General features: G+C 40.7%; 1 protein-coding gene across 1 annotated transcript in view; it reads left to right on the forward strand.

Annotated features, from left to right (window-relative positions):
- CSMD1 (CUB and Sushi multiple domains 1) overlaps positions 1 to 23,591 on the forward strand; it is a 519,075-nt gene that overhangs the window by 284,437 nt on the left and 211,047 nt on the right. Inside the window, exon 26 of the mRNA XM_035003847.1 lies at positions 10,523 to 10,627. Within this exon, the coding sequence (XP_034859738.1) occupies positions 10,523 to 10,627 (105 nt within the window). The remainder of the gene's footprint in view (positions 1 to 10,522; positions 10,628 to 23,591) is intronic.

Consider the following 23,591-nt stretch of genomic DNA (forward strand, 5'->3'; position numbering starts at 1 on the left):
GCATTATTTGTTTCAGAGGTACAGATCTGAGATTCAACAGTCTTGCATGATTCACAGCGCTTACCAGAGCACATACCCTCCCCAGTGTCTATCACCCAGTCACCCCATCCCTCCCACCCCACCCCCAACTCCAACAACACTCAGTTTGATTCCTGCGATTAAGAATTCCTCGTATCAGTGAGATCATATGATACATGTCTTTCTCTGTTTGACTTATTTCACTCAACATAATACCCTCCAGATCCATCCACGTCATTGCAAATGGCAAGATCTCATTCATTTTGATGGCTGCATAATATTCCATTGTATATATATACCACCTCTTCCTTATCCATTCATCTGTCGATGGACATATTGGCTCTTTCCACAGTTTGGCTATTGTGGACATTGCTGCTATAAACATTGGGGTGCATGTACCCTTTCGGATCCCTACTTTTGTATCTTTGGGGTAAATACCCAGTAGTGCAATTGCTGGATCATATGGTAGCTCTATTTTCAACTTTTTGAGGAACCTCCATACAGTTTTCTAGAGTGGCTGCACCAGCTTTCATTCACACCAACAGTGTAGGAGGGTTCCCCTTTCTCCGCATCCCCGCCAACATCTGTCATTTCCTGACTTGTTAAATTTAGCCATTCTGACTGGTGTGAGGTGGTATCTCATTGAGGTTTTGATTTGGATTTCCCTGATGTCGAGCGATATTGAGCACTTTTTCATGTGTCTGTTGGCCATTTGGATGTCTTCTTTGGAAAAATGTCTGTTCATGTCTTCTGCCTATTTCTTGATTGGATTCTTTGTTCTTTGGGTGTTGAGTTTGATGAGTTCTTTATAGATTTTGGATACTAGCCCTTTATCTGATATGTCATTTGCAAATATCTTCTCCCATTCTGTCGGTTGTCTTTTGGTTTTGTTGACTGTTTCCTTTGCTTTGCAAAAGCTTTTTATCTTGATGAAGTCCCAATAGTTCATTTTTGCCCTTGCTTCCCTTGCCTTTGGCGATGTTTCTAGGAAGAAGTTGCTTCTGCTGAGGTCAAAGAGGTTGCTGCCTGTGTTCTCCTTTAGGATTTTGATGGACTTCTGTCTCACATTGAGGTCTTTCAACCATTTGGAGTCTATTTTTGCGTGTGGTGTAAGGAAAGGGTCCAGTTTCATTCTTCTGCATGTGGCTATCCAGTTTTCCCAACACCATTTGTTGAAGAGACTGTCTTTGTTCCATTGGACATTCTTTCCTGCTTTGTCAAAGATGAGTTGACCATAGAGTTGAGGGTCCATTTCTGCGCTTTCTATTCTTTTCCATTGATCTATGTGTCTGTTTTTGTGCCAGTACCATGCTGTCTTGATGATGACAGCTTTGTAATAGAGCTGGAAATCCGGAATTGTGATGCCGCCGGCTTTGTTTTTCTTTTTCAACATTCCTCTGGCTATGCGGGGTCTTTTCTGGTTCCATACAAATTTTAGGATTATTTGTTCCATTTCTTTGAAAAAAGTGGATGGTATTTTGATGGGGATTGCAATGAATGTGTAGATTGCTCTAGGTAGCATTGACATCTTCACAATATTTGTTCTTCCAATCCATGAGCATGGAACGTTTTTCCATTTCTTTGTGTCTTCCTCAATTTCTTTCATGAGGATTTTATAGTTTTCTGAGTACAGATCCTCCTTTGTCTCTTTGGTTAGATTTATTCTTAGGTATCTTATGGTTTTGGGTGCAATTGTAAATGGGATCGACTCCTTAATTTCTCTTTCTTCTGTCTTGTTGTTGGTGTACAGGAATGCCACTGACTTCTGTGCATTGATTTTATATCCTGCCACTTGACTGAATTCCTGTATGAGTTCTAGCAGTTTTGGGGTGGAGTCTTTGGGGTTTTCCACATAAAGTATCATATCATCTGCAAAGAGTGAGAGTTTGACTTCTTTGCCAATTTGGATGCCTTTGATTTCTTTTTGTTGTCTGATTGCTGTGGCTAGGACTTCCAATACTATGTTGAATAGCAGTGGTGATAGTGGACATCCCTGCCGCGTTCCTGACCTTAGGGGGAAAGCTCTCAGTTTTTCCCCATTGAGAATGATATTCGCTGTAGGTTTTTCATAGATGGCTTTTATGATATTGAGGTATGTACCCTCTATGCCTATACTCTGAAGAGTTTTGATGGAGAAAGGATGCTGTACTTTGTCAAAAGCTTTTTCTGCATCTACTGAGAGGATCATATGATTCTTGTTCTTTCTTTTGTTAAGTATTGGATCACATTGATTGGTTTGCGGATGTTGAACCAACTTGCAGCCCAGGGATAAATCCCACTTGGTCATGGTGAATAATCCTTTTAATGTACTGTTGGATCCTATTGGCTAGTATTTTGGTGAGAATTTTTGCATCCATGTTCATCAGGGATATTGGTCTGTAATTCTCCTTTTTGATGGGGTCTTTGTCTGGTTTGGGGATCAAGGTAATGCTGGCCTCATAAAATGAGTTTGGAAATTTTTCTTCCATTTCTATTTTTTGGAACAGTTTCAGAAGAATAGATATTAATTCTTCTTGAAATGCTTGGTAGAATTCCCCTGGGAAGCCATCTGGCCCTGGGCTTTTGTTTTTTGGGAGATTTTTGATAACTGCTTCAATTTCCTTAGTGGTTATAGGTCTGTTCAGGTTTTCTATTTCATCCTGGTTCAGTTTTGGTAGTTGATACATCTCTAGGAATGCATCCATTTCTTCCAGGTTATCTAATTTGCTGGCATAGAGTTGCTCATAATATGTTCTTATAATTGTTTGTATTTCTTTGGTGTTGGTTGTGATCTCTCCTCTTTCATTCATGATTTTGTTGATTTGGGTCATTTCTCTTCTCTTTTTGATAAGTCTGGCCAGGGGTTTATCAATCTTGTGAATTCTTTCAAAGAACCAGCTCCTAGTTTCGTTGATCTGTTCTACTGTTCTTTTAGTTTCTATTTCATTGATTTCTGCTCTGATCTTTATGATTTCTCTTCTCCTGCTGAGTTTAGGCTTTATTTGCTGTTCTCTCTCCAGCTCCTTTAGGTGGAGGGTTAGGTTGTGTACTTGAGACCTTTCTTGTTTCTTGAGAAAGGCTTGTATTGCTATATACTTTCCTCTTAGGACTGCCTTTGCTGCATCCTAAAGATTTTGAACAGTTGTGTTTTCATTTTCATTGGTTTCCATGTATTTTTTTAATTCTTCTTTAATTTCCTGGTTGACCCATTCATTCTTCAGTAGGATACTCCTTAGCCTCCATGTATTTGAGTTCTTTCCGACTTTCCTCTTGTGATTGAGTTCTAGTTTCAAAGCATTGTGGTCTGAAAATTGGCAGGGAATGATCCCAATCTTTTGGTACCGGTTGAGACCTGATTTATGACCTAGGATGTGATCTATTCTGGAGAATGTTCCATGGGCACTAGAGAAGAATGTGTATTCCGTTGCTTTGGGGTGGAATGTTCTGAATATGTCTGTGAAGTCCATTTGGTCCAGTGTGTCATTTAAAGTCTTTATTTCCTTGTTGATCTTTTGCTTAGACAATCTGTCCATTTCAATGAGGGGGATGTTAAAGTCCCCCACTATTATTGTATTGTTGTTGATGTGTTTCTTTGCTTTTGTTATTAATTGCCTTATATAATTGGCTGCTCCCATGTTAGGGGCATAGATATTTACAAGTGTTAGATCTTCTTGTTGGATAGATCCTTTAAGTAGGATATAATGTCCTTCTTCATCTCTTATTACAGTCTTTGGTTTAAAATCTAATTTGTCTGATATAAGGATTGCCACCCCAGCTTTCTTTTGGTGTCCATTAGCATGGTAAATAGTTTCCCACCCCCTCACTTTCAATCTGGGGGTGTCTTTGGTTCTAAAATGAGTCTCTTTCAGACAGCATATCGATGGGTCTTGTTTTTTAATCCAGTCTGATAGCCTGTGTCTTTTGATTGGGGCATTTAGCCCATTTACATTCAGGGTAACTATTGAAAGATAGGAATTTAGTGCCATTGTATTGCCTGTAAGATGACTGTTACCGTATATTGTCTGTGTTCCTTTCTGGTCTATGTTGCTTTTAGGCTCTCTCTTTGCTTAGAGGACCCCTTTCAAGATTTCCTGTAGGGCTGGTTTTGTGTTTGCAAATTCCTTTAGTTTTTGTTTGTCCTGGAAGCTTTTGATCTCTCCTTCAATTTTCAATGACAGCCTAGCTGGATATAGGATTCTTGGCTGCATATTTTTCTCATTTAGTGCTCTGAATATATCATACCAGTCCTTTCTGGCCTGCCAGGTCTCTGTGGATAGGTCTGTTGCCAATCTAATGTTTCTACCCTTGTAGGTTACATATCTCTTCTCCTGAGCTGCTTTCAGGATTTTCTCTTTGTCTATGAGACTCGTAAGTTTTACTATTAGATGTCGGGGTGTTGACCTATTTTTATTGATTTTGAGAGCGGTTCTCTGGGCTTCCTGGATTTTCATGCCTGTTTCCTTCCCCAAATTAGGGAAGTTCTCTGCTATAATTTGCTCCATTATACCTTCTGCCCCTCTCTCTCTTTCTTCTTCTTCTGGGATCCCAATTATTCTAATGTTGTTTCATCTTATACTATCGCTTATCTCTCGAATTCTGCCCTCGTGATCCAGTAGTTGTTTATCTCTCTTTTTCTCAGCTTCTTTATTTTCCATCATTTCATCTTCTATATTACTGATTCTCTCTTCTGCCTCATTTATTCTAGCAGTTAGCGCCCCCATTTTTGATTGCACCTTATTAATAGCCTTTTTGATTTCGACTTGGTTGGATTTTAGTTCTTTTACTTCTCCAGAACGGGTTTCTCTAATAACTTCCATATTTTTTTCAAGCCCAGCTAGTATCTTTATTTTTTTTTATTTTTTTTTAAGATTTTTTATTTATTTATTTGACAGAGAGAGACACAGCGAGAGCAGGAACACAAGTAGGGGGAGTGGGAGAGGGAGAAGCAGGCTTCCCGCCGAGCAGGGAGCCCAATGTGGGACTCGATCCCAGGACCCCAGGATCATGACCTGAGCCGAAGGCAGACGCTTAACGACTGAGCCACCCAGGCGCCCCCAGCTTGTATCTTTAAAGTTATGATTCTGAACTCTAGATCTGACATTGTACTAATGTCCGTATTGAGTAGGTCCCTTGCAGTCGGTACTACCTCTTGTTCTTTTTGTTGAGGTGTTTTCCATCTTGTCATTTTGTGCAGAGGAGAATAGATTAATGAGAGAACAAAATGCTAGCAGAGTAACCATGTCCCCAGAAAATATACTCTAAACAAATCAGAAAAGACCTGAAGCAGTGGGAAAAGAAAGGGAACGAGAGAAAAAAGAAAAAGAAAAAAAAAGAAAAAGATGAAGGTAAAAACAAAAACAAACAAAACAAAACAACAACAACAACAACAAAACAGAATGTGATCAAATATGATCAGGCTGGTATATAGATCAGTGCCACACACTAGATTTGGGGTGTATTTTGGTCCTTTAGAATAAAGTGCCTCCCAAAATTTTAAAGAAAGAAAAACTTATATATGTACAAAAATAAGGGTTGATATGAAGAAGGGATTGAATATGACTGTAAAGATGGAAATTATAAAAAGTTTTATAAAAGGAATTGATAAGAAGTTGTTTGAAAAAAGAAAGAAGGTGATTTAAAAAAAGAAAAAAGAAAAAAAAGGGAGAGGATGTGATCAGGCAGGGGAATAGAAAACACCATATACTAGAGATTTAGGGTCTATTTTAATCTGTTAGAAGAAACTATCTCAAAATTTTAAAGAGAGAACAACTTAAATATATAAGCGAAAAATATGGGTAACTACTATGAAGGGATAGAATATGACTCTAAAAATTAAAAATAAAAATGTTTTTTAAAAAAAGGGATTGATAAGATGTCGGTTGGAAAAGGGAAAAAGAAAAATTCAAAAAAAAAAGAGAAAAAAGACAAAGAGACAGTTAAAAAAAATTAAGTTTGAAAGACTAAAGAATCATGGTAAAAAAGCCGTGAATTCTATGTGCAGTAGTCCCCTAGGGCTGGAGTTCTGCCGTTCTCATTGATCGGCAAACTTGGTCTTGGCTGGCTGTTCTCACCGATCTTCTGGGGAGGGGCCTGTTGCCGTGGTTTCCAAATGTCTCTGCCGGAGGCGGAATTGCCCCGCCCTTGCCCCCTCCCGGCTAAGTCATCTGCTCGCGTTTGCTCTCCGGACTTTTGTTCCCTGTGAGCTTTCCGTACAGCTTTGGAAGCGGAGAGTGAAAATGGCGGCCTCCCAATCTCCGCCCGGAGGAGCTGAGACTTCGGGGCCCCGCTCCTCAGTGAGCCCCCAGAGAAAAGCCGCCAGTCACTCCCGTCTCCCCGGTCTCCGGCCGCACTCCGTGCTCACCCGGCCTGTGACCGCGCGTTTCTGTCTCTGGCACCCGACCCCGGGTGGAGTCTCCCAACCCAGCAGATCCCTGCGGTGCCCTCCCGCGCGGCTCCTCCCGGGGGAGGAAGGTGAGTCTCCCCAGATCTGCCTCTTGTTGGGTCCCTGCTGGAGGAGCAGGGACCCGACTGTGCCGTGGATCACGGTCAGTGGCAACCCCGAGCTGAGAGCCCTGCTCCGTTACCTGGGAGCCCTGCCACACTCAGGCACCCCCAGTCTTTCTGTGACCCCGAGGGTCCTGAGACCACAGTGTCCCGGAGGGTTCCACCCCCCGCTCAGCCACCAGAGTGACGTCCCTCGGTGGAGCTGACTTTTAAAAGTTCCGATTTTGTGCTCCTCGGCTCTATCACTTGCCAGAAGCGGCCAACGGAGGCCCCTCCCCCGCCGTCTATCCTCCCGAATATCGCCTCGGATTCACTTCTCCGCACGTCCTACCTTCCAGAACGTGGTCGCTTTTCTGATGAGAGAGTTGTTGCTCTTCTTTTCTTCGATCTCCTGTTGAGTTTGTAGGTGTTCAGAATGGTTTGATCCCTATCCAGCTGAATTCCTGAGAGGAGACGAAATCCAGGTCTCCTACTCCTCCGCCATCTTGCCTGATAGGATATTTTACTGGGATGTTATTTCTGTCTCTCTCCGCCGGTATTCTTCCCGTCCTCGTGCCCGGAGAGAGCCTGGTTTTGCCCTTGGCTTGGCTAAAGGCAGCAGTTTTTCCATAGCCAGGTTCAGGCCTCTCCTGGCTCTGGGCTTCCAAAAACCACAGCTCCTGAAAGCAGAGAGGATGGCAAGTCTCAAGGTTCAAACAGCTGACGTGACCAGAAGGAAGGTGAGAAGCTCTCCAGGCCTGGAGATCCTCCGGGGACTCAAGTTATGGTGGAATCGCTCACGGTGCTGCAGGGAGGAGGCAGGACCTGAGGGCATCAGTGTCTGATGCACTAGGAAGTCAGAGAGCAGTCTGCCGAAGGCCAGCACTGGACCTTGGAGCTGCTGGAATCGAGGGACCACGTGAGCTTGGGGAATGCGCAGATGTGATGTGAAGAGCAGAAGACCTGCATGTTTGGGGCTGTTTGCTCTCTTTGAGCAGGGACCAGACCCCCAGTCAGGATGGGGATTGAATTTCCCCAGCTCTACAGGATGATCCCTCAGAGCACGTTGAAGTAGTTTTAAAGTGTCAGTGAAAGATGTGTGTTTCTGCCATGTCTAAAAATGAAATTTACAAGCATTATTCATTTATGAAGAGATCGTTTGTGTGCAGAATGTGGACTGTGTGGGGAGAAGGTAGATGAGGGCTCGGGGGGTCAACTGATGCTCATTTCATCAGCCCAGGCAAGAGCTGAGAGTGATGACAGCTGTGGGCTACAGAGTAGATGCCTGATGGAAGCTTCCACGGCTCCCTGGTTCATGTGATGGGTCGCTCTGCTTCTTGTCCTCAGGTACTGAATAAAGTGCCAGGCTTTGAGGCTCTGTGCTGATCAGGGGAAGCTCTGCTTGGTATGTAGCCAGGAAATAACTGGTGTGTCTGGTGAGGCGGTTGATAGGTTTGTCAAGCTGGTGAAGACATGTTTACTGCATGAGTAAGTCACTTGGTGTGAGAAGGGAGGGGGGATTGTTGAAGGAGTAGCAATAGGTAGGAATAATTACTGGATCATGGTAGTTCTAGTTTTAATTTTTGAGGAACCTCCATACTATTTTCCAGAGTGGTTGCACCAGCTTGCGTTCCCACCAGCAGTGGAGGAGGTTCCCCTTTCTCTGCATCCTCACCAACCTATGTTTATAGCAGCATTATTTACAACAGCCAAAATATGGAAGAAGCCTAAGTGTCCACTGACTGATGAATGGATGAAGAAGTGGTATATACACAATGGAATATTATTGAGACAGGAGAAAGAATGACATCTCGCCATTTGCAACAACATGGATGTTGCTAGAGAGTATTATGCTAAGTGAAATAAGTCAGTCAGAGAAAGTCGAATACCGTATGATTTCACTCATATGTGGATTTTAAGAAACAAAACACATGAACAAATAAAATAAGAGACAAACAAAAGACAGACTCTTAAATGTAGAGAACACACTGGTGGTCATCAGAGGGAAGTTGGGCCGGGGGATGGGGAAATAGGTGATGGGGATTAAGAGCACACTTGTCGGGACAAGCACTGAGTAATGCATAGAAATACTGAATCATTATATTGTACACCTGAAACTAATATAACATTGTATGTTAATTATAATTGAATATAAAAAAAAGGAAGGTAAAATGGATCAGAAGAGAAGGGAAAGAGCATCCCAGGCTACAATTAGGGGACACCTCAAACAGAAAACATCAGTTGTGAAAAAGAGAAGCCAGAAATACAGGCAGTGGTTAGATCATGCAAGGTCTTTAGGCCAAATCAAGGAGGCTGAAATCCCATCCTAAGATCATCAAGAATCCATGAGAATTATAGTATGAAATAATCATAAGTTCATTTTTTAAAAAAATCCTTTCCTCCAACTCCTGAATAGAGAATGAACTGTTTGAGGACAATAGTAGATTCAGAAAACAGGTTGAGAGAGGGTTGCACTCATCGAGCTCATGGGTGCTGGTGGGTGGCACTGGGGTGATGGTGGTGAAGGGGCAGGGGGAGGCTGGCTAGGTGGGGCCCGTTAGCAGGTTGCAGGGCAGTGTGGGGTCACAGAGAGAAGGAAGCCTCTAATGGGGGAAGGAGGAAATGCTAGCAGTGTTGTTGACTAACTCGGGGAACGCAGGAGGCTGGCCAGGGTTTACAGGCTTGGATTATGAGTTAGGCATTGCATACGCCATCTTCAAAGGTCCTTCGGACACCCAGTGACGTGAGGCCAGCTGGAATCTGTACCTGGAGCTGTTGACTTAAAGCTGGTGGAGGTCACCAGGATCACTAAAGTGGAGAGGGAAAGATGATGGAAGATCTTACCTTTCTGACAATGTTCATCTGTCTTGGATAATTATGAACTTATCTCCTTATTCCGTTACACAATAGGATTTTTTTCAGTGTAGCTTGGTCTAGTAATTTGCTCACACCACAGTGAGTTTGACACAACAGGTGTTTCCTCGACTCTCCTAAGTGCTAAGTATGCCCTTGAGAGAGCAAGTCCATGCAGGGAGCAGCGAGCACGTGCGCTCGTAGAAAACGGGATTTAAAGTTCCTTATCATTTCCCGTATGTAATACCTCCTACCAGAATACTTTAAACTTCTGATTGATGGACATTTTTCTTTTCCTCAGCCCCCTCCAATATCACAGTGTCTTTGTCACTCTTGTCCTCGATGTCTATACATCTCCTGCTGACTTGTGGGTTGTCACGACACAAGGCAGAACATTTTAAGTAAAGGAAGCATTATTTATCATAAACCTGCATTTTCCTTTTCACACGTGCTTAGTTGGAATCATTTGCAGCTCTCAGTGGGAACATTGTTCAGCACGGATCACACAAGGATAGAAGAGAGGTTACGTAGTCAAAAGCAGCATTTTATCAATAATATATTGGTCAATCCACCCAGGCTAACTGCTGCCCCCTCCCCAGGACCTCCATAAGACTTGCTCATTTAAGTTTTATCCCTTCTTTGTTCAAGTCAAAACAAAACAAACAAACAAACAAACAAAATGATTGTGTTGTTAAAAGAATGCAGTGTGAGGGGCACCTGGGTGGCTCAGTTGGTTAAGCATCTGCCTTAGGTTCAGGTCATGATCCCAGGGCTCTGGGATCGAGCCCCATGTCAGGATCCCTGCTCAGTGGGGAGTCTGCTTCTCCCTGTCCCTCTGCTGCTCCCCCATGCTTGTGGCCCCAAATAATAAATAAATAAAATCTTAAAAAACAGGAATGCAATGTGAAAAGCCAATGCATGGTAAAATATAAGAATTTCTGTGTCCATGTACTGATACAATAGAAAGATGTCACATCAGCTTGAGGAGAGCAGAGAAAATGTGTAACTTTACAGTATGAGAACAAGAGAAAGTCTCCAAGTACAAAAGGATTAAAGCCAATACTCAGATTACATAGGTGGCTGTCAGACCATAGGGATTTGGAGACCAAAACAGATACCCGCATCTATTTTATAGACAGATAAGTGAACGCATTTGTCATGTTATTGCTCTACTCCGTGTCTCCTGCAGGAACCACAGTCCCAGCCCTTCTGAACAGCACCTCCAACCAGCTCTATCTGCATTTCCAGTCTGATATTAGTGTGGCAGCTGCTGGCTTTCACCTGGAATACAAAAGTAAGGTCAACTCTTTCTGCATCCAGCTTCCATTGTTATACTGAGTACCTTTCTGAATGGAAACAAAGTGCACACCCTCATTACATAGGAAAATAGTATTGTTCTAAAACTACTTTAAAAGTTGCATGAAAGTGGGTCATACAAAATCTCTCTCTATGAAATATTTATTGTAAAAAGCAAACGAATGAGGACATGCAGATGTTAGTAGCTGGAATAATTGGATAGATGCAGATGTTAGTTCCTAGAATAATTGTTCAAAAGCACAAAGCTTAACCATTTGTACGATTCCTGTTTTTTTTGTGAGTGATAGCAAATGTTCATATTAATGTCCCGAAACCTAGAAAATCATAATTTCCAAACAGATTATGGTCATAGGCCTTTCCACTTCTAGACTCCAAGGCTGTCAGCACAGAGTACCACTGAGCTCACAGCTTTGTGTATTATTCATTCTAATTGGAAGAAGGTATCGTGAAGGAGACACTAACCTTTTAAAAATGAATGTGCAAGTGAGTTAATAGTCTGATAAATGGGTTGACAAAGGTCAAATTCACAAATCTTCTTTGGCGTTTGATTATGCAGGTAAACCTTGTAAAAATGAAATAAGAATTTCCAATGAGAGTCAGGTTTATTTTAGGACATGTTTTCAAGCACTAAAAATGCTTAATGTTGATATTCATCTTCTTTAATAAGCAGTTGCAAATAAGAAAATACATGGATAAGCTTTAATAAGTGATCTTTTGAATTGAGATAAACAGTTTGCTGAGATGTAAATGCATGCATGTTTTTGATAGGCCAGGTTTCCAGCTGATGATAAATATTCTGAACCAGACAGAAACCACAGGGCTGTTTCCCATTTCAGTTAAATTCCCCTACTTATTACAGGCATTTGTATGCAAGTTTATTCCAATTTATTTGAATAGGACTACTTTGGTGACAGTATAAAATGATGCTATAGATGTTATTTATGTAGGAAATGTCTGGAAAAAAATCTGCTACTTTGATACATTTTGTGAACATCTGTAGATAGGAAACTATCAACCTTATTTGTGATAGTGTTAATAAATTCACTAATATTATTAGCAATGTTAGAACTCATGAATGCTCTTCTATCTTCCCCTCAAACTTATCTTGCAGATTCGGGCTTTTCACTCACTTCTTATAAAAAGAGGTGTTAGTGAAATAATTAGTCCTCAGTTACTATTACATAAAATTAGAGCTGCAACAATGTAATTATCTACTTTCTACTTTATTCCCAACCAATATACTTCATTAAAAGAGAAAGACTAAGATATTTTTCACCGAAATGAATCTTGTTTAAAAATCCAAGGCCTTGTTTCATTACTTAATGTATTTATTTTTTAGTTGCCCAAACATAATGCTATGTTTTCATTTGCTCACATTTGTTCTGAGTGATTGTTTTTTGATGCCAACACCACTCTGATCCCTCCCGTGTCGTCCATGTCCTTCCAATCTCTGGTGTATTTAAAAGCACTCATTTCTCAGTTCTAATTCCTTGGGCCAGAGTTTGAAATACTGGTCGTAAAAAGGGTTTGTAGAATTAATCTCATTAAGGCCAACATCAAACAGAAGAAGGACTGTTGAATTAGGCTGCCAAAAGATTGTCTCATATTTTTAATCTGTTGACATATTTTTCCATCTACCTTAAAATATGTGCTGTCGATCTGTAAGCCTCTAAATTCAGATTTGTCACTAAAATTGATACCAATGAAATAATAAGAAAAAGGACCAAAACACACACTCTATGCCAGGTCCTGCTTTAAACATGTTACAGCTCCTTACTCAATTGTCCTCAAAAAACCCTAGTTTGGAGGTATGGCCAGTGCTTAAAGGAGGAAGAACATAGCCCATAGTCACACTGCTAGTGACCCACAGAATGTGAGACACTTCTTCACGAAGGCCCTTGACTGAACCCTATACTAGGATCCGAACTGTCCTGTCCGAAAGGCAGCATGCACTGCTCTGTTTTACAAATGATGACCCCGAGGTTCATGAGCAGGTGGATAATCCATGGAAGATAGAGGAGCTTGTGAATCCGTTTGTCCCTAAAACCAGAACTGCTATGGCTGATCCACACCTGCTTCTGTCTGAGGACTTTCAGTTTTCTCATTGGGAAGTAAACACTAGGCTCTGGTAAATATCCCAGTCCACCGTTCCAGATGAGCACTGATAGGAATTTCCCAATCAGAAAACAAACATTTTTACGTTTGGGATGAATTATCAAATTTTATTTTATTTTTTATAAAATTTATTTATTTATTTTTAAAGATTTTATTTATTTATTTGACAGAGAGAGACAGTGAGAGAGGGAACACAAGCAGGGGGAGTGGGAGAGGGAGAAGCAGGCTTCCCGCGGAGCAGGGAGCCCAATGCGGGGCCTGATCCCAGGACCCTGGGATCATGAGCTGAGCTGAAGGCAGACGCTTAATGACTGAGCCACCCAGGCGCCCCTGAATTATAAAATTTTAATGATCGCAAAAGCAATTCCAAGGAGGCCTGATCCAATATGTATGATCTAGGTTCTCTTGCATGATCTGGGTAAAAACTCAAAAGATCAGCATCACTGAATGCTTTGTGTGTTCTCGAAGCCAGCAGTCCTTCTAATCTGAATGGGAAGTTGGATACAGTTACATGGGGTCACCCTTGCTCTGGGCTCTTTTCTTCAGAGAGAATACCAAAATGGAACAAAAAAAACAAACAGATACCATGAAACCTTACAGATGTACGTAGACAATAATATACTGGTTGACCCTGGAAATTAGAAAATCTGCACTAAGGGTATGTAGCATATGAACTTGCTCCTGGCAGCTATCCTTGAACTCAACACGAAAAGAGCAGAGAATGTTTTATATATTGGAATATCTATTGTTGATTGATATATATAAGTCATATATGTCAATATATCAGTTAACCAGGGTTTATTGATTTCAGTGGGATTTGGTGGAAGAAGAGGTAATAAGATTGAAGCTATATGCCCTATCGGAACCTTTCTTTTTGTCTGATTTGTATTTTGTTGATTCTCCCCTTTCCCTGCCAGCTTTTGGTTTAACTGAATATTTTTATTGCTTCAATTTATCTCCAGTATGGGCTGATTAGATAAAACTTAAAAAATATAGTGCTCTGCCGAGAGTTTAAAAGATACATCTTTAGTATTTTAGCACCTTCAAATGATACTATGGCCTTTCATGTAAAAGAGCCTTTCAAGTGTGTATTTCTAGTATATGCTTTCCATCCCTTATGTTATTCGTTGTCTTACATTTTATTTTTATAAGCTATAAAGCCCACAAAACATTTTTACTACTTTTGGTTTTTACGTTCCTACTACTTTACTACAACAGTGATCTTTTAGACTGAATAGAAAATAAAAATAAATATCTTATATTTACCTTTGTTTTTAGCATCTTTGGAACTCTTTATGTCTCTGGGTCAATCCAAGTTTCTGTCCGAGGACCTTTCTTTCGCCTTTCTTGTAGTGCAGGCCTGCTGGCAACGAATTCTCCGTGTTTGCTTTTTTTAAAAAAGTCATTATTTCACCTTCATTTTTTGAAAGACGTTTTGCTGGGTACAGGAGTCTGGGTTGAAATTTTCTTCATTTTCAGTATGTTAGATGTCACTCCCTTGTCTTCTCCGTTCTTAGTTGATGATGAGAAGTAACCTGTCGTTTCCTGTATCTGTAGACATGCGTGTGTCCCTTCTCTCTGGCTTGCTGCAACATTTCATCTTTGTGTTTTATTTCAGCAGGTTAATTATGGTGTGTCTAGGGCTGACTGTATGTGCGTACTCAATATGCTCTGACATCTTCTGTTAGTCACAAACAAATCTCAGCCACATTGCCATCCCAAATATTGACTTTGCCCCACCTCTTTTGGCTTCTTCTGGGACTCCAATTACATGTACGTTAGACTGTGTGACATCATTTCATACTTCTTGGTGCTCACTTCTGTTTTATTCACTCTTTTCTCCTTGTGTTCTGGTTTGTATGATTGCTATTAACCCTTTTGCAGATTCCCTGAATCCTTCCCCAATGGTGTCACATCAACTAATGAGCCCATTAGAAGAATTCTTCATCTCTGATATTGTGGGTCCCCCAACTAGAATTTTCTTTTGACTTTTTCTATAATTATTGTCTCTCTACAATCATTACTCCATCTGTTCATGCATGCGACCTGTCTCCCTAGATTCTTTAACATATTTTTCATAGTTACTTTAATATTCCCATCTAATATCTCCATTTTTGGAGTATGTTCTGCATCTGGCTTTGTCACTTTCTCTGGACAAAGGGTTGCTTTTTCTTGCTTTTTTATGTGTGTCTCAAAATGCTTTACTAAACCTGGACACCTTGAGTAGAATGGTGGAGAATGCTTTTCATAATACGTACACCTGGGGATAGGCACAGCACTGTTGGTAAGCTACTGAGTCCCTGCGGGCCCCGGGTGAGCTGGTTTGAGTCCTGTTGTTCTGGTTTCTTCCAGCGCCCTCCAGATTCCCCCCGTTGTGAGCTGCCAGCACCATGTGCTGAATTCCAGAGACTTTTCTCAGGGTTAGTGCTCCACCTTGGTTTCCAGTCATCCCTAAACATGTTTTCAGAAGACGGGGTCGCCCTGCAAACTCTCTCCCATTACCCATCACTCTGTGCTGGGCTCATGCCAGCCTCAGGGCTCTGCTGCCATTCTCTTCCAGCCAATGCCAGACCCCGAGAGTCGGCACGTGGGGGTGATGTGTGCTCAGCATCCCCACCCTCCCTCCCAAGGCCTTCTAATTCTACCTGTTGTCTGTCTTCAGGGGGGACTTCCTGCCTGTCCCCAGTGCCAGGAGACCATTATCTTGGAATCCGTAGAGGATACTAAATTCATGCCGGTTTTCCTGCCACACCCTGGATACAGATCTGCCTTTTTTATCCACCCTTCTCCAAGCTGCAATGTCTCTTTGCCTGTGCCCTGGAGGTTACAGATTTTGCTGCCCCTCCCCTAGGAGTTTAACACTTTTATTGCCTATAAGTGATGGGTTCAGGGAAGCATGTGATATTTCATACCCTTCTCTCCATAGAAAAACTATCTGGGGGGCTCCCTCCAGGCTCCTGCTGTGCTCCCAACATTTCTGACAATCACCTGTGGAAGGAAGGGCAGACTCCCCTCTCTCTGGGTCCTTGAGCTATTTGGGCCCCATGCCTGGCCTTCAGTAGTTTGCCAAGAGGTTACCTGGTTTGTTTTGTTCTTTCCTAAGTGTGAGTGTTGGTTGCCTTTGTCCTGTATTCTGTCACAGAGATGGTTTCCACATCCTGTATCTCCTGGAATGGGCTTATTCGTCTTTGGAATTGCTGTCAGCTAGTACCTGCAACCTCATCCCATGGATGAGTTCAAGAAAAGTTATGAAAAAAAAAAAAAGAAAAGAAAAGTTATGACTTTTTGGTTTAGATTTTTCTCATTGTAAAACTGAAAGCAATGCTTTACTTTTCAGGTTTCTATATCCCATGTGGAAGTGGAAATCTTTTTATGGGTTTCCCCTCATTCAAAGATAAATATATAAATACCAAAATTATTGTTTTTTAACAACTTTTTTTTTAAGATTTTATTTATTGTTAGAGAGAGAGAGAGTGTGAGTGAGCAGGACCAGGGGGAGCGTCAGGCAGAGGGAGAAGCAGACTCTCTGCTGAGCAGGGACCCCACTGTGGGACTAGATCCCAGGACCTTGGGATCATGACCTGAGCTGAAGGCAGACACTTAACCAAATGAACCACCCAGGTGTCCCACCAAAATTATTTTTTTAGGTTAGCCATGAAGAAGCTTTTCTTGAATGCTCATTTTTAAAAGAAATTATCCATCTATATCATCCATGTAGCACACACACAATTGTAACGTAGTAATATAGGATTCATCATAACTATGAAAAAATTCAGAGACATTTACAGATAAATTATGGAATTAAATTTAATATATATTTACATGACAAATATATTATTAACAGAGTAAGTCCATCTAATGCAGAACTGTTCTCCATTTAGAAATTTCTTGAATAGAAACTATTCTGATCTTTACATATAACTGTGTTTGCTTAATAATCATATTTTTCATGATTAAAATCTCTGTTAAGGGGCACCTGAGTAGCTCGGTCAGGTAAGCCTCCAACTCTTGATTTCAGCACAGGTCATGATCTCAGGATCGTGATATCAAGCCCCACATCAGGCTCCACACTGGTCATAGGTAGAGTCTGCTTAAAGATTCTCTTTCTCTCTGTCCCTCCCCACCCCTTGCACACAGGCACACTCTCTCATTTTCTCTCTTTCATTCTCTCACAAATAAATGAGTCTTTAGGGCGCCTGGGTGGCTCAGTTGGTTAAGCAACTGCCTTCGGCTCAGGTCATGATCCTGGAGTCCTGGGATCGAGTCCCACATAGGGCTCCCAGCTCAGCGGGGAGCCAGCTTCTCCCTCTGACCCTCTCCCCTCTCATGCTGTTTCTCTCTCACTCACTCTCTAATAAATAAATAAATAAAATAAAAAAATAAAATAAATGAGTCTTTAAAAAAATTCTTCTCTATTAAATGAGACCATTTTTGGGCGCCTGGGTGGCTCAGTCATTAAGCGTCTGCCTTTGGCTCAGGTCCTGGGATCAAGCCCCGCATCGGGCTCCCTGCTCAGTGGGAATGGCATTTTAATCTTACATTAATGCTAATAAGGTTTCTCAACTTGAATGATGGGTGTGAATAAAACTGCAGGAAATGAGAGACTGATCAAGATAGAGTCTCAATATAGCCTTGGGTGTGTTTACAGAGATTTCATTCTGTGTACTCAGAGGTTAGAGCTCACTGCTGCCCACCAAGTGAACATCCTGTAAACCAACACTCGTTCATTGTTATAATGAAGTTATCCTTTTTTTTTTTTTTAAGATTTTATTTATTTATTTGACAGAGAGAGAGACAGCGAGAGAGGGAACACAAGCAGGGGGAGAGGGAGTGGGAGAAGCAGGCTTCCCGCGGAGCAGGGAGCCCGATGCGGGGCTCGATCCCAGGACCCTGGAATCATGACCTGAGCCAAAGGCAGACGCTTAATGACTGAGCCACCCAGGTGCCCAAGTTATCCTCTTAATCACTTCATTTTAAGCCCCTTTTTGTGTTTATTACTATATTGATCACTTGGTGATCCATAATTTTTTTTCTAAATGTTCTTATTTCAAAGAATCTCCTGAGACCCTTGATTAACTTTTAGTTTGGCAAACAAAGAATGCCTCCCTGAATCCTATTAAAATTGCTTTCAGACACATCAATTGATAATTATTCATGTCTTCCTTGTTTTCTGTTAAGTTCTAACTGGACCAAGGAGCACAGAAGTATTTAAAGTGCAGTTCACCCTTGAACAGTGTGGGGTTAGGGGTGCCAACCCCTGAGTAGTTGAAAATATGCACGTCGCTTTTAACTCCCACAACACTTAACTAGTAGCCTACTGTTGACCAGAAACCTTACCAATAACATACACAGTCAATTAACTCATATTTTACCTGTTATATGTATCATATACTACATTGTTACAATAAAGAAAGCTAGAGAACAGAAAATGTTATTTAAAAGCTCATCAGGAGACAACTATATGCTTACAGTACTGTACTGTATTTATTTATTTTTTAAATCTTCATGTAAGTAGACCTGCCCAGGTCAAACCCGTGTTGTTCAAGGGTCAACTGTATTACAAATCCTGGCTTTTATTTTACATCACGGAGAATTCCAGAGCCCCCCCCCCCCAAAAAAAAAAGTGAAGTCTCTCTTAGGAGATTATTTCAGGCATTCAGCATTACCATCACTTGGTTTGGGGACAGGAGAATGCCGGCTCTATTTGAAGTTGAGTGTAACACACACAAAATGGATAACAAGTGAACACTTCATTCCTACCTGTGATATTTCAGCATTTTTACAAGTATTACATTTAAGTCAAAGGTGCAACATAAATGACTTAATCTCGTGGTCCTTCAAAATAAGTGATTGAAAGCAAGTTTCTCTGTAGTCTTTGGAATCTTGGGCATTACATTTGCAAAGGACCAGGGATGGAATGGATAGGACTGAGGATTTGTCCTATGATTACATCTGTGGAGGGTCACCTGCTGTTCCCACACTTCTTTAAGAGGTGCGTCTTAGCATAACATGTGTTCGTCAGCTGGCCTCCTGGTTGCTGCTTGAGAGAATCATCAATCATTAAATCCATTATGATGCTGCTCATGCTGCTCATGACTCAGAGAAGGAGCCTGGTTTCAAATTAACGGTTGTCATTTGGTGCATCTGCCCTTGTGACTCATTTGAGATTACTTTTGTGTTTGATGGTTCTCCATTTGGAGTGGTTTTCACAGAACATGCAGATTGGCCTTAATTTCATCTCTAGGGGATAATTGTTTCCCCCTCCCCTCAGTCTTGTTCCTCCTAAACTAAACGGTGGGCATCCCAGCATTCATCATGAATTATTCGAGCATCTTTTATATACTCTGCCCTGTTCTCTAGGCTTTGTAGACAGAATCGTGAGGAGAAGAGCAGGCATGGCTTCTGCTTATGTAGAGTTTGCGTTCTACGGGTGGGCATAATACACAAGAAAACCTGAGTGTCCGTGGTGGTTACAGATTGTGCTAAGTACCTCGGAGAAAATAAACAGAGTTCTGACGTGCAAAATGACTGCAGTGCTCTGTTTTAGACTGAAAATATTTCTTGGAGGAAGGATGGGAGAATGGGCAGTAGTCAGCCAGAGAAAAACACTTGAGGAAAAGCATCACAGTTCAAGGAAACTATCGTGGTAGAATCTATTGGAGTGTGCTCACTTTCATTAAATCCTATCCTGTTTAAGTAAGTCTTTGAGTGTTATGGAAAAGCAAAATGGTTCAGCCACAGTGGGTTTCTGAGTCCAACTCTAGAAAAGTTGTATGGAAAATGTTTATCAGATGTTAATCTAGCATTATCTATGCACTTATAGATCCTCTATGCCCACAAAATGGGTAAATCTAGACTTTTTGTCCTTATAGAACAGATATTTCAATAGAGTCCCACCTGCAAACATATATTGCTTTATTGAAAAGTTGTGGCCACTTGAAAACTACGAGTATTCTAGTTTTTAATCATTTGTTTGGTTTTAAGATCTTCTTACTTAAAGCTTAAAACTCATGATGTTATATTATCAAACTCATCCCTTAAATGTTAAAACTTAAAAGAATTCTCTATTCTATTGCTGGTCTTGCAAATTTTCCATGGTTAGTAACTGAGGAATAAAAATGCTGGAATTTGAATAAGTAATGACTAGTGGCTCTGGGACTTAGTCAACCATGAGCTGATCATTCATGAGATGCCCAATTCTATCAGATTTTGGATCAAAACTATAGACACAGGGGAGTGGACTTCAGCCGTGTAAGTGACTGAAGTGAGAAAAGTTTTGAGTGTCAGAAAAGGAAGCAGTTTTGGAAGGGGGAATGACACAGGGCTGTTTCCCACTCCCCAAACTATGAGGTTCCCTCTGCCTGTTCATCAGAGTTGTCTATTCTCTATGTCCTGTTTAATGAATAAAAACGAAGCACAAACTTCCTTTCTGAGTGAGCTTTTGTCAAATTCCCCCATGGAGTCATGCACGACTTCATACCAGACACATAATCAACAAGAAAGCCTTTACAGCCCTTCCTCCTTAGGTCACTGGTGTGTTTTCCAGTTAAAAACATGTATTCCCCTACATCTTGACATTCCTCCCATTCTTCACGTTGATCTACGGCCATAACTTTCCACTGGTCCTTCGGTTTCTGCTCCTTTCTAGCCCAATGCCATTATACTCAGATTTCTGCCCCAACGTCTCTTTGATCACAACATTCATCTCTGCCTAAAATCCTTCAGTGGATCAACATTTTCCAAATTCCTTATCTAGGCATCTCTGCCTAATGTGTCAGTTGGTTTTATCACCCACTGTTTTCCCTCAAGCCATTTCATTCGGTCAGTTACAGTCCACCAAACACACTGTGTAAATTATCATTTTTCCAGGAGGGTTTCCCCTCTCCTCCTCCCCCGCAACCTCTCCCCGACTTCTCTCTGCCTTTCCGAGTCCCACCTGTCCTTTAGGACCCACTCAGCCTGCTCCTCACACGGTGTCAATCCATGTTCATTTCTCTGACCTCCATTTTTATCAGCAATGATTATCCACATGCTTCAATTACAACGCATTTTTCTTTATATTATTGTTCTTTATGGCCTTTAAACACAATTAGACTGTTAGTTCTTTGGGATCCCGGGAAATATTACCCTTCTTCCACACCTCCTTTCTTTAATCTCTGTATAGAACTTAATAAATTGTGTTGGCTCACTTGTTTATTTTCACCTGATTTAATTATGAGGTGCTAATGTCCAATTAGGAGGAAGAAAAAACTTAAAGAGGTAAGGGATAGATCTGTGATCAGATCTGTTTTTTTGATAGTCCATTTGAAATGAGAATTATATCATTCACTCTTCAGTGTGAACAATTTTTTTTAAAATATTTTATTTATTTATTTAATTGACAGAGAGAGAGAGACAGCGTGAGAGGGAACACAAGCAGGGGGAGTGGGAGAGGGAGAAGCAGGCTTCCGGCAGAGTAGGGAGCCCGATGCGGGGCTCGATCCTAGGACCCTGGGATCATGACCTGAGCTGAAGGCAGTTGCTTAACCAACTGAGCCACCCAGGTGCCCCCAGTGTGAACAATTTTTTTTATCTTTACGTATTTATGAAGGGTTTTGTATTTCCTACAGATGCACATGATGCATGGGTTTGTTAAAAAAGTCTTTTGAGTAAGGCTTTGCTGGCTCTTAGAGATATATGGTAACTCACTGTAAGGCGGTCTTCCCAAAGAAGGAGAGGGATGCAGACAAGGACATTGAAATGCAGTGTGGCCCATGCTGTGGGAGGGTAAGGTACAAGTTAGGGGTCCTTGTTCATACTTTGTCGTGTATCTGAGTCTAGACTGACATACTTATCTGTACTCCTGCTTATATATTTTTTATTGTGGTAAAAAACACATAACCTTAAACTGACAATCTTAACCATTTTTAAATGTGTGGTTCAGTATTGTTAAATATATTCACATTATTGTGCACCAGATCTCTAGGACTTTGTCATCTAGCAGATCTATATATGATTAAACACGAATTCTCCTTCTCCCCTCCCTCCAGCCCTTGGCAAACCCATTTCTACTTTCTGTTTCTGTGATTTTGACTATTTTAGACTCATACTCTATTTGTCATTCTGTGACTGGCTTATTTCACTTAGCATAATGTATTCGAGGTTCATCCATATTTTAGCCTATGACAGGATTTCCTTTTTTTAAGGTTAAATGGCATTCCCTTGTATGTATGTACCACACTTTCTTCTGTCAGTGGACATTTCGATTGCTTTCACCTTCTGGATATTGTGAATAATGCTCTAAGTGAGTGTGGAAATATTTCTTTGAGTTTTTGCTTTGAAATCTTTTGGATATATACCCAAAACTGAGATCGCTCGATCATATAGCTTAGTTTACTCTCTTTCTCTAGTTCCTTGAGGTGTAAAGTTAGATTATTTATTCAAGATCTTCCTTCTTTTTTAAAGTAAGCATTTACCACTATAAATTTCCCTCTTAGTCCTACTTTTATTGCATCCCAGAAGTTGTTGGTCTGGTCACATTTTTGTTTTCATGTATCCAGATATTTTCTAAATTCTCTTATTTGTCCTTTGACCTATTGAATTTAAGATTTTGTTTAATTTCCACACATTTGTGGAAATTTCTGTTTTCCCTCTGTTATTGATTTCTAGTTTCATTCTATTATGGTCAGAGAAGATACTTTGTATGATTTCAGTCTTTTTAAATTGGTTAAGGTTTATTTTGTGACCGAACATTTGGCCTATCTTTGAAAATGTTCCCTATACACTTGAGAAGAATGTGTATTCTGATTTTTGGGTGGAGTATTCTGTAAATATCTGTCAGGTCCATTTGGTTTTTAGTGTTGTTCAAGTCTTCTCCTTTCTTATTTGTCCTCTGCCTGGTGATTCTATCCATAAGTTAAAATGCGGAATTGAAGGCTCTCAATATTATTGTGCTATTTCTATTTCTCCCTTCAATTCTGTCAATTTTTGTTTTAAACATTTGGGACTCCTAATGTTAGATTATATTCCTGGGGAATTGATCCTTTTCTCATTACACAGTGTCCATCTTTGCCTCTAATGCATATCTCAAAGATACCTTATCTTATCAGTTCTTATCTCAAAATCTATTTTGTCTCTTATAAGCATGGCCACTCTGATCTTTAGTTTCCTGTTTTAATGGGACATCTTCTCATCCTTTCACTTTTAGCCTATGCATGTCCTAAGATCTAAAGTGTCTTATACTGTTATCCCAGACCTGTACCTCTGAAACAAATAATACATTATATGTTAAAAAAAAAAAAGAAGAAGATAGCAGGAAGGGAAAAAGGAAGGAGGGGAAATTGGAGGGGGAGATGAACCATGAGAGACTATGGACTCTGAGAAACAAACTGAGGGTTCTAGAGGGGAGGGAGTGGGAGGATGGGTTAGCCCGGTGATGGGTATTAAGGAGGGCACATTCTGCATGGAGCACTGGGTGTTATTCGCAAACAATGAATCATGGAACGCTACATCAAAAACTAATGATGGAATGTATGGTGATTAAAATAACATAATAATAAAAAAAGAATTAAATGAGATAGATAATCAATGGTAAGCATTTAGCACACCATAGAGAGTTAGTAATGTCAATAAATTATTGCTTTTATTATTTTGTATTCCTGTTGTTAAAATGACAGAATATGGAGATTTCATACAGCTGAACCTAATACTGTATAGCCCAACGTTTAGTATTAAATAAACAGTGAAGACCAAAAAAAAAAAAAAAAGTGTCTTATAAACAACATGTAATTGGATATTTTTTTAAATCCACTCTGCCAATCTATGTCTTTTAATTGTTATATTTAATT

Source organism: Mirounga leonina, unplaced genomic scaffold (genome assembly GCF_011800145.1).
Source record: "Mirounga leonina isolate KUSES-001 unplaced genomic scaffold, KU_Mleo_1.0 Mir_128, whole genome shotgun sequence".
Taxonomy (NCBI): Eukaryota; Metazoa; Chordata; class Mammalia; order Carnivora; family Phocidae; genus Mirounga; species Mirounga leonina.